Raw genomic sequence first — 16,977 nt, 5'->3', positions numbered from 1 at the left:
TGGGCAGATCATCTATATACATTATTTGGATGGACATTTGAAAGCTGCAACTGATGTTTGTAAATCTTATATTGCTTAATAAATGGTTTATAGAGCATTCCATTGTTTGTTAACCTTCAAATCCCTATTAATTAAAGTTTAATTAACAAACTGTACATTTACCATTTATTGATGATATTTTTTTATAAAGGGTAACCGGATTCTGACATTCTTGTCTTTGACTTCGACTCATGTTTAGCTGATGCTGAAAATTAGAGCTGAAACTAATTAACCAACTAATCGATCAAGATTCATCTGCAACTATTTTTGATGATCAAGATATTATTTTAACACATTTTCTTCAAATGAAAATATTAAAGCCTCCCTTGTTCTTGCTGCTCAAAAGCAGGTAAATACGTGCTGGTTTTCTTCTTTTATGGTAGTAGCCTTAGCTGTAGTAGAGTTTTGGCCTGAGAAGTCAAAAGGAGTGGTTTGCATATGTTGACTTAGGATTCAGCAAATTGTGCAACCTTTTATAGGCAACGCAACGAAGCCATTAATCAAGTAAATAATCAACAGAAGAATGGGTAACAAAAATGACTGTTAGTTGTACACCTACTCTTTACACATCCTACCCTATCTATCTAAGATAGGCTACAACAAAGTGAAATTTTAAATCATTGTATCAAGTGTTTGCATAGCTATTTCTGATTTTGGACTTTCGACAGCATTCTTGTGTTTGTTATACAACATATTATGTTTTTCTGTGGCCAAAAGTTAACCCCCAAAACATTTTAAACACACAATGGTACAGTGATCTAAAAAATGTAGAAAGGTTTGTAGATATATAAAGCCTGCAGATGTGGGCCTAAGTGTAGAACCACATGTCTGTAAATACATGAATTACTGACAGACATTAACTCTCAGTGCAGTGACCAGAATAGTATAATGGAGTAAATAACCTTTTGAATAGGGCTAACACAAACCACAGGTGGACTGTCTCATGTTACATGCAGTTTCAGTACCTCATTCAGCTGCATGTGTCTTGTGAGATCCATGATAACAATGCTCACAGTAAAATAATATAAACATAATAACAGCTTGGTCACGCAAAAACCTAACGATGATGACAACCAATGAGCTAGTAAGTTGATAACCAATTCGGGATTGTGTTTTTGCCTGGAGTGACTGTGTGCGTGTTCAGGTTTGTGTGCTCAAACATATACAACAGATTGATGTCTGTTATTTTGCATTCAGACAGAATATAGGGCACTGGATGAAAAAAACTCATAAGTCACAGTTATTGGCGCTACCACCTTCTACAGGAAGTGATGACTTCCGGCTGCTGTGTGATGGTTCATCGACACACATCGCACACACAGCTTCCTCATATTACACACGCAGAGCACACCATCTTAACAGACAGGAGTGTAGTGTTCAAATATTAGCAGCAGTATGTCAAGTCAAAGTGAGCCCACCAGCACAGGAGACAATCTACTTCAAACACCTGGACAGGTATGGACTACAACTCACTATATATTGATATATCTGAGGTATACCAAATATTTGTTTCATTCTGGCTTGCTGCCAACTACTAACTATCTAGTTTATATAGTGAAGCGCCTTGGTGATGGCCAAACAATTGATGCTGTCAAATGTATGAAAATCTAATATGTTTTTACCATTTCTGTGCAGATTTTCAAGCTTTTAGCCTGTGCCCAAACCTAGAATTCTCAGATGAGTTACAATAGTGTTAAAAATTGCACCAGAACACTGAGTCATGTTGTCCAAATGGCTATTTGAAGACACCATGACTATGAATCATAATTGTTTTAGATGTATTCTTATATCAGGTGATGAGACATGACGCACATTTGTTTTACGGAAGACAGTCATACAACGTGCTACTGTATATGTTGCAATTGTTGGCAAGCAGCACATTTGGATAAGACTATTTTCAGCACACAGCAAACGTACAATATTACTACTATATGCAAACACAATGAAAATAGTTACGTGTGCCATGTGGTTGAGTACAGGTGTATTTGCATATTTATTTTTGGGTTGGGTTGCTAGTCATTCCCTTTCAAGTGTATTTCCTATTGAGTGGGTTGTTGCCTTTAAGTCCTCTTCATTATCAGCGATAGAGGAAGTCCCTTACAGAGGCAGGTCTTATCAGGAATAAAGAAAACACAAGGTTTTCATGAGACTAGTGCTGTTTTTCTTTTTTGCATTTCAAGGTCTCTTTGCACAGTGAGAGAGCTGATGGTGAGATGAGGTCACCCTTTAACACCTGTTTGTTTGATTTGATTAAACTTTCTAAATAAGCACCTTTATCTTTTGTTTTCCAGGAGCATGGCTTAACAAGACTCAGACAGGTAAAACACATCAGCTGCCTGCTCTAACCTTGCATTTCAAAGTATAATTTGTTCTGTTGGCTTATTTATTGCAGAAGATTTGTTTTAAGCTCCTTATTTTTACTACATGAAACAAAAAGACAACATTCTACTCTAGCAGCGAAGTGAGGCTGCGCGTCGCATGCAAATACGCTAACAATGGCAATGCTAACATGCTGATGTTCAGCAGGTATAAGCATGTACCCCATCTTAGTTCAGCATTCTAACATTTGCTAAGTACAGCTAAGGCTGATGGGGATTTCTTTAGGTTAGTTATTTGTTTTGGGGGAAAAAATGTATTTAATACCAAAATTTCCTTTTTTTAATTTTAGCATAAACTGCTCATAGGGGCACTATGTAGTTTGGAAAAGAAATTCAAAGTCAGAAATTTACTATTAACAATATTAATAGGGTAGAAATACAAACCCAGAATCATTTTCAGAGTCAAGAGAACACTGTTTGAAGCTAGAGAGGTGGCAGGGTCCGCCAAATATAAACAAAGTAAAACAGTATGAAATAGTTTTCCTTTAAGTTCAGTTTATTTGTTCAATTTATTTGGTCATGGAAATCAAGACAGTTTATTTTTTAGCCTGTTTAGGCATGACAATCATTCAATGAAGATGTTTCCCCTGTAATTAAAAACTCTTCTCCTTTAAAAGTGCACCTTTAAACAACCAGACCAGCTGGTCTGAATGCAGGCTCATGTGATTGGCCACCGCAGTATGGTTGTGCTTCTACAAAAGTTGATCTGTTTCATCTTTTTGCAGCTATTTCAACTTTTCGCCACTGCATTGTTTTTTTTCAGGAATGTCTGTGGTCCACACTGTCACAGCCTGAACTCACAACCCACACTCAAAATGAATAAAGCCCAAAAAATGCCTGAAAAATGGATCTGAGTTGTTGGGGATTTTTTGTGTGTCACGGGTTATATCTGCATGTTAAGACATGAAAGACATGGACAATTAAAATTCAACCAAAGGACACCATTGAGTTACATACTGTGAAATGTAAGATCCAATTTTTTGGATCTGTTTCTATGAGAGATGATTTGTTGTACAGGACCATCTTGGAAGTCATCCTAAGAAATGGTTTGGAAAAGGGCAGGCACCTTCAAAATATATTTGGCAGATGATTGGACTTTCCAGTTCTGACATAACTGATGCTATAGCAGCTATGCTAACCTCTTGAGGACCCGCACTTGTTGTTTTCAAATAAACAGTCGCTTCTCTCTCTGGGTGTCCCATCTAAACCATGCCCATGGCTGCCAGTAGTTCCTTATAGGATGCTGATCGGTTCAACAACTGTTTTTTCGGCCACAAGCGCATCGCTTAAAGCCTGGCAAGATGGATTTGAGAGATCACGTGATCTCACAAATCCAGCTGCCTCGCAAGGTAACCAGTTTTATGGGATTGCATGCAATGCTAATTGCTGGAGTAGACCTTTAACTTTCACTTTAATGGATTGCACAAGTTAAACAAGTTTAAACGGAAACCAATGGCTGTTTGCAAAACAGGAAAGAGACATTCATTCAGCATGGTTTGAAAGATAGTCAACAGTAATGTTAAGTATTCTTCTACTAAATGGGCTACAACATGTGAAGTCACTGGTATGGTCCTTCCTTTAAGTATCTGTTTTGACTTTTGTCTTTTTTTTGTCTTTCCTATGGCAGTTGTCCCCAGGCCACGTACGCAAACTGGGGTTAACGAGGAAACTGCGAGAGAGAAGGGTAGGTGATGAGATAACACAAATAACTTAATTTAGCTCATGAATCTGACAGAATCGTGGACAAAAACTGCTCTCCTCCTTTAGGATTTTAAGGAAGATGAAAACCCTGAAGAGAAAGCACGAAGACACAAGGAGCTGGAGGTATCATTATTCGTATGCTGAACTTAGCATTTAATGTTTTTTCCAACCAAGCTCTCACTCTCATTATTTCTGTTTAAAGCTGAAGCCTCTGTATAAGGAGCTATTATACACCATCACTCACAAGATGGGTAACCCGTCTTCAACGGAGGTCTTCACAGATACACAGCTTCAACAGTATATAAAGGAGGTAAAAACCTCAGCTTCACACATAACATAACTGTGTTGGTGTATGACTGATTACAGAGCGTATGTTTTTTCTCTCGCTCTATCTGTCCTATCTGCCAGGCTTTCACTATGACAGATTCAGAGCACAACAGCCTGATGGAGAAAGTACAGAGCACAGAGGTGAGAAAAGGAAGTCAGCATGTTTGTTCCAATGAATGTGTCTTTTTAGACCCCTAATGTCTATTCATAGTACATACCAAGAATCTTATTTTCCACCACCTTCTTTTCGGTTAACTGTTTGTTAGTTCCAGAAATGGTGTCATTAGCAATCGTGTTTTCCCTTGGTTCATGGAAGACTTAGGTTCATGTTTTTGGCCATGGGTTTGTTGCTCCTAACCCTAGAACATTGTACGCTATTCAGTACAACAATATGGAATTTTGCATAATTGTAGACCATTATCATTATTACCATATTGGTGCACAAAAAATTGAAAAGCTAGAGCAGAAGAAGTCAACTGAGGACTAACTACAACCAATAGAAAAGGTCATTTAGTTAGCTTTGTTGCTCTCCTCATTGAATTTACATTCATTCTGCTCAGGCCATGCCCAAAATGGCATGGGTGCTGTACATAAGCCATGTAATTGGAGGGCAAATCCTGGCAATTAGTGGATTTCTGAGTACCAAAGTATCTAAATAACTGTTTGACCCTTACAGTCCCCAGTGTACTGCCTGATGGCCACTGTAAAGGAAGCCAAAGGAATCCTGGGAAAAGACATCAGTGGTGAGTTTTACTTCAGCAGACCATGCAATTGATATTCTTCTATGGTGTGATAACTGGGACTCACTTTAATCCATCTGATGAATCTTAATGACTGCGGTGATTTGTTTATCCAGTGGCACCACAAGCTCAAAGTTTTCACTTACAAAGAATTATCAGTCTTGGTTCTTTGATGATATATCCAAATGACTTTGGTTACCCACTGATTTTTCATCTTGCACCACCAGCAGATTTACATTCTGGTACAGAGTGAGATGTCTCAACAACTATTTAATGTATCGCCGTTGAATTTTGGTAAAGACATTAGTGTTTTCCTAGGGATGAATTTTTGCTGGCGCCATCATTCAACCAAAATTCCAAATTGTCCAATCTGTTGGTTTTTACCCAAACAGGCCTACCAGCAAAGCTAATTCCAAACGTATTAGCCCCAGCTCAAGTTATGCTTAGTCACTTCACTAACTTCCTTCTTCACTCTCTGACTCTCTCACAGAAGTTAAAGCCACAGGCAACCAAATGATATGCGCCATTACCGTGAACAAACTCACAGATTTCTCTGGGTTTAATCATCTGGAGAACATTTCGGATAATGTAGTTACACAACTCACCAAAATACAGGAAAAAGGTCTAGTCATGCTTAGACATTTTAATGCAGAAATGTTACATACTATATCTTTAAAAATTAGATCTTCAGATGATATTTTGAAAGTGACTCTGTGGATGAAATCCAAGTATTTGAGGTGTTTCCCTATCCTCGCTGAGTTCCTCCATAGTGACATGTTGCATTCCAAGTGACTTTCTGTTCTGTTATGTGGAAATTTAATCCTCCACTTTAACTTCTTGGAAACTTTGTGTAGTCTTTTGTTGTGCCTACCTGTAGAGTCATCCCTGCTATCTCTGCATTACAAAAAAAGGTTGTTACATGTCTGCACTCTATGACTGAGTCTTCAACAGATCTCTTGTGTAATTTGAACAGGTTATAGTGACCCATACTGTATGTTGACCATACTGGTGGACGAGGAAGAGAGTCGAACACGCCAGTCCAGAGCCAAACCCTGTAAATCTGTTGTAAAGGACGCTGTGTCAGATGACAAAATCTACCAAACAGACATAAAGAAGCAGACCCTGAACCCAATATGGAACCAAACCTTTGTACTGTGAGTTGATGTGTGTCTAATATGTGTATCTATGTCAGTTTCACCAGGTTAAAATTTTCTTAAACTTTTTTGGTTCAGAGAGTTTGAAGACATCGCCGGCGCTAGCTTCCACCTTGAGATGTGGTGAGGAAAACATCCAGAGCTCCACTGTTTCTGCTTCTGCTCCTTTACATTACATTCACCTTAATAAAGTCATTTCTGTTTCAGGGATAAGGACGAAGAGGTTTCTCTCACTCAGAAACTCGAGGAGATCAAAACCAACTTTAATAGTTTAAGAAGGTATTATACTGTCTTTGTGATTCACACACAATAAGCTAACCAAACAAAGCAGGTGAACATTTCTACTTGTGCTTGCTTAGGATGATCAAGGAGGCCAAAAAGGAAAAAGGAACAGATGACTTTTTGGGAAAGGTTGTCCTAAAACTACAGGTAGTAAAGTTTCAGTTTTCATATCTGCCTTTTTATTAGTCACTGTCTTCTCCAGTTTAATAACCATTTGTATCATCTCACTTTAGGATCTCCACTGTACTGAGGACAACTGGTACAATCTGGAGCCCCGAACAGAGACGTATCCTGATCGTGGCCAGTGCCACCTGAATCTCAAGTTCATCCATAAATCGGTAAGTGCATGACACCATCCTGTAACATTTTGTTGGTTTGGTGTCTTATGTAGCATTTATGCATGAAAGCGTGTCAACAAACAAGTAAATAAAGATGCTGGTCTTTCATGTGTGCAGAAACAGGAACTGAAATTTATGACCACTTGTGAATACCAGTGTTCACTTAAAATATACAAATGTGTGTGGCAGGACATAAGACATGAAATTAGCTGTGTGGATATGCTTCAGTTTTAGGCAACTTTAACACTTGATTTGTGTTTTGTGGCTGACAGAGAGATGGGACGCTGAGTGCCGGTCGTAGTGCTTACATCAACTACTGTGGGATTCTGCAGCAGTTTGTTCAGGCTTACATCTCCAAGCAGCAGGTAAAGACCAAGCGCACTCTTAGTTCTTGTGTGTTTGAATCTCGTACTTTTCTTTCATTTTTCTTAACTCCCCGATCTTCTTGTGGTCTCTCTCAGAGTTCTGCTCCATGGAAAGGAGCACTGTGTGGCGAGGCTCAGACTCTACTGGAGCTCTATGCTACACAGAACGACCTCTCGCCTTTTCTTCAGGACCTGGCGTAAGCATGATGTTAACGTTCAGCAGGCTTAAAGCAGATGAGAGTATACCAGTGTTTCGATTGAAGAGAACTGATGCAGCACAGTTAACAAACAAACAAACAAATCAAACATAAAACCAACAACATAAATTAAACTTAAAGATCTAGTGTGTAGGATATTTTTTCACCGCTTTAAGCATGTAAATGTTAACTTAAATGGCAGATGCACTATAAAAATGCTTTATGGTTCTTTCTAAATGGTTGTCTGGATTAATCATGTTTCTTTAGAGTTGAGCAACTGCACAGTATAATAATTTATCAGCTTTACAAAATGCCACTGTACAAATGAACGATTCCATGCACATTTTACATAAAAAACAAGCTACTGCATTTTTCATCAAATATTATTGAATTAATTAGGAGCTGCTGAGTTTTGAGAAAGTGTTTCGCTTGTCAATATATAGTGATGTCCACAAACATTTGTATGAATATCATAACGTGGGTTTCAACCATACCATCCAGCTCTATGTTACCACTACAATGGGTTCATGCAGTGTTGTCTTTCAACTGCTCTTCTGAGTATGTCTGTGGATGTGTGTTTCCCTGACAGGAAGTGGGTGGCCTACAGTAAGCTGTACCAGAGTTTAGAGGTGGACTCATCCGTGCTGTTCCAGCAGCTAACCAGTATAGAGTACCACTGGCATCAGCAGGCTCTGCCATACCAACAGGTAGAAGTGCTAACTAGTAACAATGTACATTTACTCAAATATGATACTTACCATTTCAGTACCATTTGAGGCACTTTAATTGAGGATTGCATCATTTTATCTTACTTTCTACTTGTATTCTACTATATTTCAGAGAGAAATGTTGTGCTCCTTGACATTTATTTGACATCTATAGTTACTAGTTACTTTGAAGTCATAAGAATATATCTTAAAGGTGCAATATGTAACAATTTTAGCTTGAAACATAATAGAATAAGAGGTATGACATCACATTAAAGGCCTCTATGTATTTTGTTGCATCGATATCTAATAAAGTCAGCATACTAACCAGCTAGCCCCAGCTTGTCCTAGCAGAGACCACTAATAAGATTGCTAGTTGCATGGCTGACTGAGTTAACTGGCTAACACCAGCTACAGCAGCAGTTAGCTGTTGTTGGTGATTTGAGACCTCATATTCAACTGCAGTATGAATTCGACAGGTGGCAAATTCTTACATATTGCATCTTTAAAAAGTCAAATTTTGGATGCATGATGTTTTTTTTACACTGTGATATAATAAAGGATCTGAATTTCTGCTGACTGTTGACAACTCTATCATGCCTTATTGTCTTGGTTCCTTCACTGAAATATCAAAAAGAAATCAGAAGTTAATATCTAAGCACACAGGAGTGTTGAGAAAGGTATTGCACTCTCTCAACAGAAACAGGAACTTGGTGACTCTCTTCATGGCTTCCTGCAGTACGGACTGTGTCTGGTGGCAAAATACAGAGACATATTCCCCCCAACTCCCAGTGCAACTCCGAAACTACACACACTGCTCCGGTAAACATAGTAATATGTGTTTATTTAATTGCTGACATACTTAGTAGACACATAGATTTTTAAGCAATATGTGAATGTGCTTTTTTCAGAATCTTGGTCCAGATCTGTAAGACTCAGGCATTTCAGAAACTGAACCCAGCTCAGGTTGAGTTACATGATGAGGTCAATGATGCCATACAGGTCAGCAATCATACTGATGACATTATTACCAACAGTATGTGTATCATAAGTCTTTAACTATTTATAAAATGACATGTCTATCAGACAGGTACACAGGAGTGGTTTACCATCAAAAAGGGTTTGCATCAGCCAATGACTAAGGTAAAGACACTTCACATTATATTTGGAAATGGGAGTAATATGATTTAACCATTCATGTCATATTCATTTTTCGCACCATGCTGACATACAGGAGCTGTCAGAGATTGTGGGCGCCCTCTCCAGGTTGATTGTGGAGGTGCAGGAAGACATAAAACACAACAAGGATGTCTGGAACAGGGTATTTGTCAGGTGAGATGGACAATCAGAGGTAAAAGCATTGAAGACATTTTGACTTGGTGTAAACAGATGTAACTAATACAAGTTGATCACGGATGCATTCCATTCAGGTTTGTCACTTCCATGTTCCTGGTATTGCATGGGCAATATTTTTTACTCCTGCAATAATTAATGTGTTTTATCATCATTATAGTGCTGTGCAGGTGGATGTATTTACTGTCATCTATAAGAAGTTTGACTCCCTGGTAAGTGGCAAATGGAAGTTCCCTCAGCCAGCAGTTTTCTGGACAAACATCTTTGTAATCTATCTCATCTCATCTCATCTCAATTCCTCTCCTCTTGTCTCCTCCACAGCTCGCAAAGGAAGTGAGGGAAACCTTATCTCTGATTGAGGGTCAGATGGAGCGGACTCTAGCCAACAGCCTGTTCCCTGTTTACCTGAGCTTACAGGTCATCCACAAGGACAAGGCTTTCTTACAGAAAAGGTCAGTAAACATCCTCACACCATACTCTACACTAGTTATTCCCAACCTTCCTTTGTCAGTAGTTATACCCGCCTCCCTATCAAATGAGCTCAAGAAGCTTTGAATGTTTTGGTTTTGTCATGTTTGCATTTCAGCTACTAATTACTTGGAGTGGAAGAAACTAAATGTTGCTGACACATTTCAATTTCTATCCATTAATTGGGCCTACTTTTAAATCGTTCAACTGCCTACTCTTAGCTAATTATTTCCGCTATTTTGTGTTACTTTTAGATAATTATTTAACTTTTTATCCACTAGCCAGTATTAATTATTTCAACATGTTTTCTGTTATTTTTAGCTAATTGTCAATGTTTACTTGAAGCAAACTATTTCTACAATCTATCCATCAATTTTAGGTAATTAGGCCTATGGTTATCAGTTACATTTAGATCATTCTTCCCTCCCCTCCACCTATTAATCCATTAATTTAAGGTAATTATTTCAACAGGCTTTGGCTAATATTTGAAAAGCTTAGCCTTTACTTTCAGCTAACTTCCTCTGCTAGTTCACTAACTAGTTTTGTGCACGTGTACTGTAAACACATGACTTTAAGATGTTATAAGGTTGTTGGGAGGTGTGTAGCCTACCCGTCATAGCTTGTAGCTTACTGGTTACTGAGACAATACATTTACTTAAGATCAGCATCACGACAACTAAGTGTTTGGCTGGTTATATTTGTTTAATCAAACCGTCATTTCTATTTTTTCAAACTAGTTGAGCTACTCCACAGTCTTTCCTCTGGGAGTCATTGCTGTTCAAGATACAACTAAACCTTCTTCTACCATTGTTTCAGGGGATTACTTGAGCTGACAAACTTTCAAGAGGGCTTCAGAGAGGCTCTGCCTTACTGGCTGAACCAGGCATTCAGCACAACTCAGGACAGGGTGGAGAGGGCTGTGCAGGTAGACCAGGTAACACTCAAGTTTTGAAGCTTAACTATGATGGTAGACATATTTTTTTCATCCACAGGTAGTATTTATGATATTTTTTAAATTCCCCTCGTAGCTCCAGCCCCTGCAGTCTGGCGCTGTGCCCATAAAACACAGTTCCTCAGCAGTGGACCTGGTGGCATGCATCCAGCCTATCTGCCAGCTGTGGGAGCAGCTGTCCTGGCCTGACCCTGAGGAGGCCTTCATGCTCATGGTCAAACTCACCGAGGTACAGTATTGTACCACTGACATAGTCCTAATCAGATGTTATACTGGTCATAGTATCTGAGTTGTTGGCTGTGGTCTACCATTTCTTTCTGTGTGTTTTCAGGATGTGTGTAAGATTGTGGTGAACTACTGTCATATCCTGAAGGAGAGGGTCAGAGTGCTGTCTGAGAACTCTGACCACGGCAGCGCCATCAACATGGTAAGCACAGGCAAGGAGAAAAAGACTTGACAAGAAATGCTTCTAATGCTACATAATACAGATCTTAAATGTTCCTTCTCTGTCTGTAGCTGTGTGTGGTGGTGAATGACTTGGAGCACTTGCGGTCAGTGCTCACCCGACTTCCTACGCAGCTGAACTGGACAGGGCTTCGAGACCGTACCCAAAATGTCATCGGGGAGAGCCAGTTCAACAACACCCTGCCCTTACAGCTTCAGCAAGCCCAGAGTGTGCTCGGCCGAGAGATTCGCTCTGCTTTAGACACTCTTGGGAAAAAGGTGTGACATTCAACGTGTCACATTTGATCATCAGTAGAGCCTTTTAAACAAAGTTATGACATACAGTATGAAAAAAACCCTTCAACATGACCTCTCTCTCTGCCCTCTGTCTCTTCAGTTAAACACAGACATTGAGACTCATGTCAGAGGCATGTCGACCAGGCGGAGAATTCCCTCCAAGTCCACAGAGGATGTAGGTGACTGCCAGTTTGACACAAATACTGATAGCTTTATGTATGCTTGGGCTTTAATGCATCCCAGCGTCTGCTCTGTTTTAGGCTGCGGCCCCTCTGATGCGCTACCTGGAGCAAGAGCTACAGTATATGAACGAAAACCTGGTTCAAGAGAACTTCAACAGGTACGAGGCCTGTTTATCACCTCACAAAAAATGTAATCTAATAATTCACTCTGCATCACCTCATGAAATTGTGTCCCTGTTTTTCTCATGCCCAGCCTCCTGACCCCTTTGTGGAATAACTCAGTGAAGATCCTCTACCAGGTGGCTACACAGTATCCACAGCAAGAAGGGCTCATGGTGTTCTGCCAGAGACTGCTCTATACACTGCAGGTTGGTTCTCAGCCATGTGGTTGTCTTGACAACCAGGGCAGAAGAAAGCTTTTGTTTGTTTCTGAGATGAAGCCATGGCCAGACGACCCTGTAGCTTAGCTTAACTTAGCATTAAGACAGTAGGCAGGGGGAAATATAGGCAGGGGTTACATAAATCCACCTACTAGCACCTCAAAAGCTCACTGAGGCCCTGTTCACACCCTACATCAACATGCATCTTGAGTGATCCAATCTCAAGTGGACAGCTCTGAATCAGATCAGTCCACACCTGTCACTCGCGAGATGTCACCGCAGCCCTCTTGGAGGCAGGGCGGACGTGGCCTGGCCCTACTCCGGAGCAGGTCCATCACGGGCGTGGTCGGGTCAACTCAACGCAGTGACACTGGTGGTGGAAAAGCAAACTGGTGCGACTCGGTTTGCTGGTGGAAAAAATACACAAGTCACACATACCACTTTCATTATGGCGAAAATGCTTTTTGGGCCACAATACCGCAAGTGGCCACTGGGCAAAATTAGAAGCACAGCTGAGCGCCAACCATATATCCAGGTCTTTAATACATTCATGCACAGTACTGACCATTTGGCCCAAATGGAAATTAGAAAGTGTGTCTTGAATGCAATCCATCCACAAGAATAAATTTTTCTTGTTGTGGTTTCTTCATGCTGTTTCACACTTTATTTTGATGCTGTTGCATGAATGAGAACGCACCTCTGCAGAGGATGTCAGTTGAGTAGGTGGTCCTTCTGTGTGGCCCAGGACACAGCTGCTTACACACTGCAAAAAGAATGTGATCATATGGGGCTCCACCTCTGAATTTGCTCTGAGTGATCTGCTCTCAATGCATCCTGAACGCTTTGGGGAACTCACACCTGTACTCAGAGCTGTTCACTTGTAATCAGATCAACCAAGATGCACGTTAATACTAGCTATGAATAGGGCCTCAGTAACATGTTATATTTATTTATTTAATCTGTTCAAAAACAGATACCTAAGAACAAGATAATCTGTTTTACAGGGGAGATATAGTTTCATGATCAAGTCAATCAAGTCAAGTCAAATATTTGTATCGCCCAAAATCACAATCCCAGGGGGCTTTACAATCTGTACAGTATACAACACCCTCTCTAGTTAGACCCTCGACACACATTTTATTCCCTGCTGTGTGAATTTCAGTGCCTGGAGCAGTGCTTCCATGCTGAAGGGAATGGGCTCCCTCTGAATGCACTCCACTCAGATGAGTACAAGGTGAGCAACTAAAGACAGTGGAGGTTCATTTCATTGAGTCTTATCTATTTTCAAATCCACATTTCCTCAGACCAAAATGAAAAAGACAGCATATTTAATCTTTCTCTTCTGTGTCCAGGCTCTCAAAGCTCACCTGACTCACAACTCTCTGAGCAGCCAGCAGCTTGTAGAGAAGTTTCTTGAAAGAAAAATATGGGAGCAGGTGAGACAGTCGCCCGCAAGAGATGACTCTCAGATTACGGTAAACTAATGCCATTTGTTTCTGTGTTACTGATAGAATGTGTACAGCGGAGAGAAGTACGGTGCAGTCACCCTCCTCACGTCCTACAGGAGATCAGACCACAGACTCAGAGTTGAGGTGTTAAATGCAGTCAACCTCTTGCCAATGGACTCTAATGGTAAGCCCATGCAGTACAATCAATTCAAAATGCACTCTGCTCATTGCTCCTGATGACCTTTGATGTTTTTGGCAGGTTTAAGCGATCCGTTTGTGCAGCTGTGTCTGGAGCCTTACCACATTTTTCCTGAGGTAGAGCCTCGCTGCACTCAGATCAAAAGCTGTGATCTTAACCCTCTTTTTGATGAAGCCTTTGAATTGTAAGTAGTTGGTCTTATACTTGTCAATACTCTACGTAACATCTCAGGTTACACTCTCACAAGTGAACCTGGGCAGCCATCTGCTTTCCAGATATTTCTGACCTCCTTTATCTCCATCCTCGGCTCTCTGTCTCCTCTATATCACAGTCTGGTATCCTTGGATCAGTGCCAGACTCAGGGGACTTGCCTGGTTGTGACAGTTCTGGACCACGACACTTTGAGGACAGATGACTTTGAAGGCGAGGCCTTCTTGGCCCTGAAAGCGATACCAGGAGTGGCTGGAGGAAAGGAAGGAGATGGACAGCCAGACGCAATCCCTGCTCAGATCCGACTGCCTCTGATGCATCCCAAACCTAATGGTATGGTCAAATTTCCACTTAAAAAATGTATAAAAACAACAATATTCAAAACAAGAGAGATCTATAATTGTATTCCAAGGAAACTGTGTATTATTATGTTGCCTGTGGCATTATATCCCTTTACCCACTCTAGTGGCTTTGACTTACAGGGAAACACCAGATGATTTGTCAGAGACTGAGGAAGGGAGTTGGCCAACTAGTTAGCTAGCCACTCTATTGTTTACTATAGTTTCTATCGTGTAATTCATATTCATTGTCAATGGTGGTTGTTTAACAATGAAGACAACATTGATCCTATTCTGCTCCGCAATGTTATCAAACTCCCTCCTTTGTCATTGTTGTGATTGAGAGACCCATAGCAGCAGAAATTACACACTGTGTTTAAAGCAACATTATGTAGAAATTGGCATTTTGTGCAAATTGGCCTCCCACAGTTTCTGAGAGCAACACCACTGTGGTAAAGACAAATCCCAGGTCTGTAACAATTTGTCGGATGTAATGTAGGTGTTAATTACAAACAAAGCTCATTAGCTGTTAACAATGTTATGTCTTGAGAACATGTATCTTGAAGTAACCTTGTATATAAGATTGTGATCCTACCCTCTCACTTAAGTTACGTATTTCAGAAAGTGATAGGGAGTGCAGTGGCTGTGACACACACTTACAAGACACTGTACCATCAAAATGACTTTGAAGCTGTTTTTTTGAGGTTAATCTGATTAAACACAGATATTCATGCTAAATGTTAGCATAAAAGTCAAACAAACACACAAACCATGCATAATAAAAGAGGACCTGCCTTGAACTTGCACTAATAACTTCTTTAGCTCATTGTTTTGGCTCACTAGCTGCTCTCATCAACTCCATTTCCAGTTTAGTGGAGCATTTACCAGCTAAATAGCCCCGATGTTTCCCTCAAAGTCAGCGAGGAGCAAAACATAGCTACTGTAAAAGGAGACTTAATATTAGGTGAGCATTGGTCAGGTGGCCAGAAACAGAACTCCAAATGAATGCTAACGTTCCTATCATAGAAATAGATGACTGCAAAAATGTTTTGCCACTTTGTCAGGTGATAATACTGTATGTCAATGTTGTCTTTACAGCTTGTTCTGCGACCTGCCGGTTGCTGACAAAAAATGTTTGCTGCCTTAAGGGCCTTAACATGTCACTTGATGTTGTGCTTCATTTTAAATGTTTTCAATTACATTATCACAAACCTGTTGGTTCCAGGCATCCAGGCAGTTGCATTTTTTTAATGCTACATTTTAAGATTGAAAACAGAGGATGCATTTTATCCTATCACTAATTTGTACTTGGCCAAGTTTTTTGTCAGTATATTTGAATTTGATGCTGAATCAGTGCCCAATTTGAATCCCAAGCCAAAAGACCTTTTATTTAAATGAAAACATTCAAACTTTAAGTCAAAATGTCAGTTGGATGTTACTTATTGAGTCTTTTTTATCAAACATAAGTAATCAGCCACATTCTGCTTTTCTGAATGAATGAATTTTCTCTTTCAAATGATATTGGCATCATCCAAATAGCGAAAATCAAATCTAAGTGCCTGACTTGTTTCTCTTTGGACATTTCCCAGAGGACAGCATTCTGAAGTTACTGGAGTCCAGGAAAGGAGAGCGAGAGGCTCAGGCCTTTGTGAAGAAGCGCAGACAGAGAGAGAAGCAGTCCCAGGAGGGGACTCCTACGTAACAAACACACAGACAACGTCTTCCTCCAAAAATATATGATTTGTTTTTAATGATCTGTACCAAAAACAAAGAAAAAATCCACTCAGAAGGAAACACTGGTGTTGTGTGAGCTGTGTGTGGACAGTATGCTGAGCATGGGTTCACCAAAGACCATCACAGTGATCATGAACACTTTCACATCTGGGTTAAAACCTCACACACCTTTAGATATCCGTCTGCTTCCTGATGTTTTGTCTAATCAGTGCAAGAGATAAGTATGACATCACTATCAACTATGTGTATGTTTTTTGTATATATATATAATATATATATATATTTGACTACATTTGACAAAATGAAATGTCAAAGATGACTACGAATGTAAAAATTTTGGCAGAGAAACCAGTCACACATTGATTTTAAACATAGCAAATGAGCGGTTTTAACAAAAATGTGTGTGGGTTAACATGAAAAGCGCTGAAGTAAAAATTAAAAGACTACACAAGTTGACTGAGTACATTTGCCTTGATTGTAATAATATGCTTTCCTCTTCCAGTTTATGTAGAAGAATATTAGAGAAAACCTGAGTGCTTTAACAGAGGCCATCTGTTGTAGATTTAAACAAATATTACCACATTTTTAAATATTTTCTGGCATTATTAAACATTAATTGACAATTTCAAATTTCATTTGATAAAAAAAAAAACTATGATAGAAAAAAAAATCTAAATTAAACAAGAATATCAATATAATCTAGACAAGCGCTACCAGCAAACTGGTATTACGGCCCCCTTTTGG

General features: G+C 39.7%; 1 protein-coding gene across 1 annotated transcript; it reads left to right on the top strand.

Moving 5' to 3' along the window:
• The first annotated feature begins 1,373 nt into the window (after positions 1–1,373).
• Positions 1,374–16,696, top strand: unc13d (unc-13 homolog D (C. elegans)). The gene is made up of 34 exons (XM_073489504.1): positions 1,374–1,494; positions 2,331–2,357; positions 4,045–4,101; positions 4,185–4,241; positions 4,321–4,428; positions 4,527–4,586; positions 5,122–5,188; positions 6,159–6,339; positions 6,418–6,462; positions 6,547–6,618; positions 6,699–6,768; positions 6,855–6,959; positions 7,232–7,324; positions 7,421–7,521; positions 8,111–8,228; positions 8,929–9,050; positions 9,140–9,230; positions 9,315–9,371; positions 9,463–9,560; positions 9,742–9,793; positions 9,903–10,033; positions 10,866–10,983; positions 11,078–11,230; positions 11,333–11,428; positions 11,518–11,724; positions 11,843–11,917; positions 12,003–12,082; positions 12,178–12,292; positions 13,467–13,538; positions 13,657–13,740; positions 13,816–13,936; positions 14,012–14,135; positions 14,283–14,494; positions 16,089–16,696. The coding sequence occupies exons 1-34, from the start codon at positions 1,435–1,437 to the stop codon at positions 16,199–16,201; spliced, it is 3,342 nt and encodes a 1,113-aa protein (XP_073345605.1). The 5' UTR covers positions 1,374–1,434; the 3' UTR covers positions 16,202–16,696.
• Positions 16,697–16,977: the final 281 nt, after the last annotated feature.

Source organism: Pagrus major, chromosome 20 (genome assembly GCF_040436345.1).
Source record: "Pagrus major chromosome 20, Pma_NU_1.0".
In the NCBI taxonomy this organism is placed as follows: domain Eukaryota; kingdom Metazoa; phylum Chordata; class Actinopteri; order Spariformes; family Sparidae; genus Pagrus; species Pagrus major.
This window is presented reverse-complemented; position numbering and strand designations above follow the sequence as displayed.

What these genes read in the sequence shown, in the direction of transcription:
- unc13d (XM_073489504.1), top strand. Translation starts at nt 1,435, where the DNA reads ATGTCAAGTCAAAGTGAGCCCACCAGCACAGGAGACAATCTACTTCAA. An exon ending in CCTCCAAGTCCACAGAGGAT is followed by an intron (nt 11,918 to 12,002) that starts GTAGGTGACTGC and finishes GCTCTGTTTTAG; the next exon opens with GCTGCGGCCCCTCTGATGCG. An exon ending in CTTGCCAATGGACTCTAATG is followed by an intron (nt 13,937 to 14,011) that starts GTAAGCCCATGC and finishes TGTTTTTGGCAG; the next exon opens with GTTTAAGCGATCCGTTTGTG.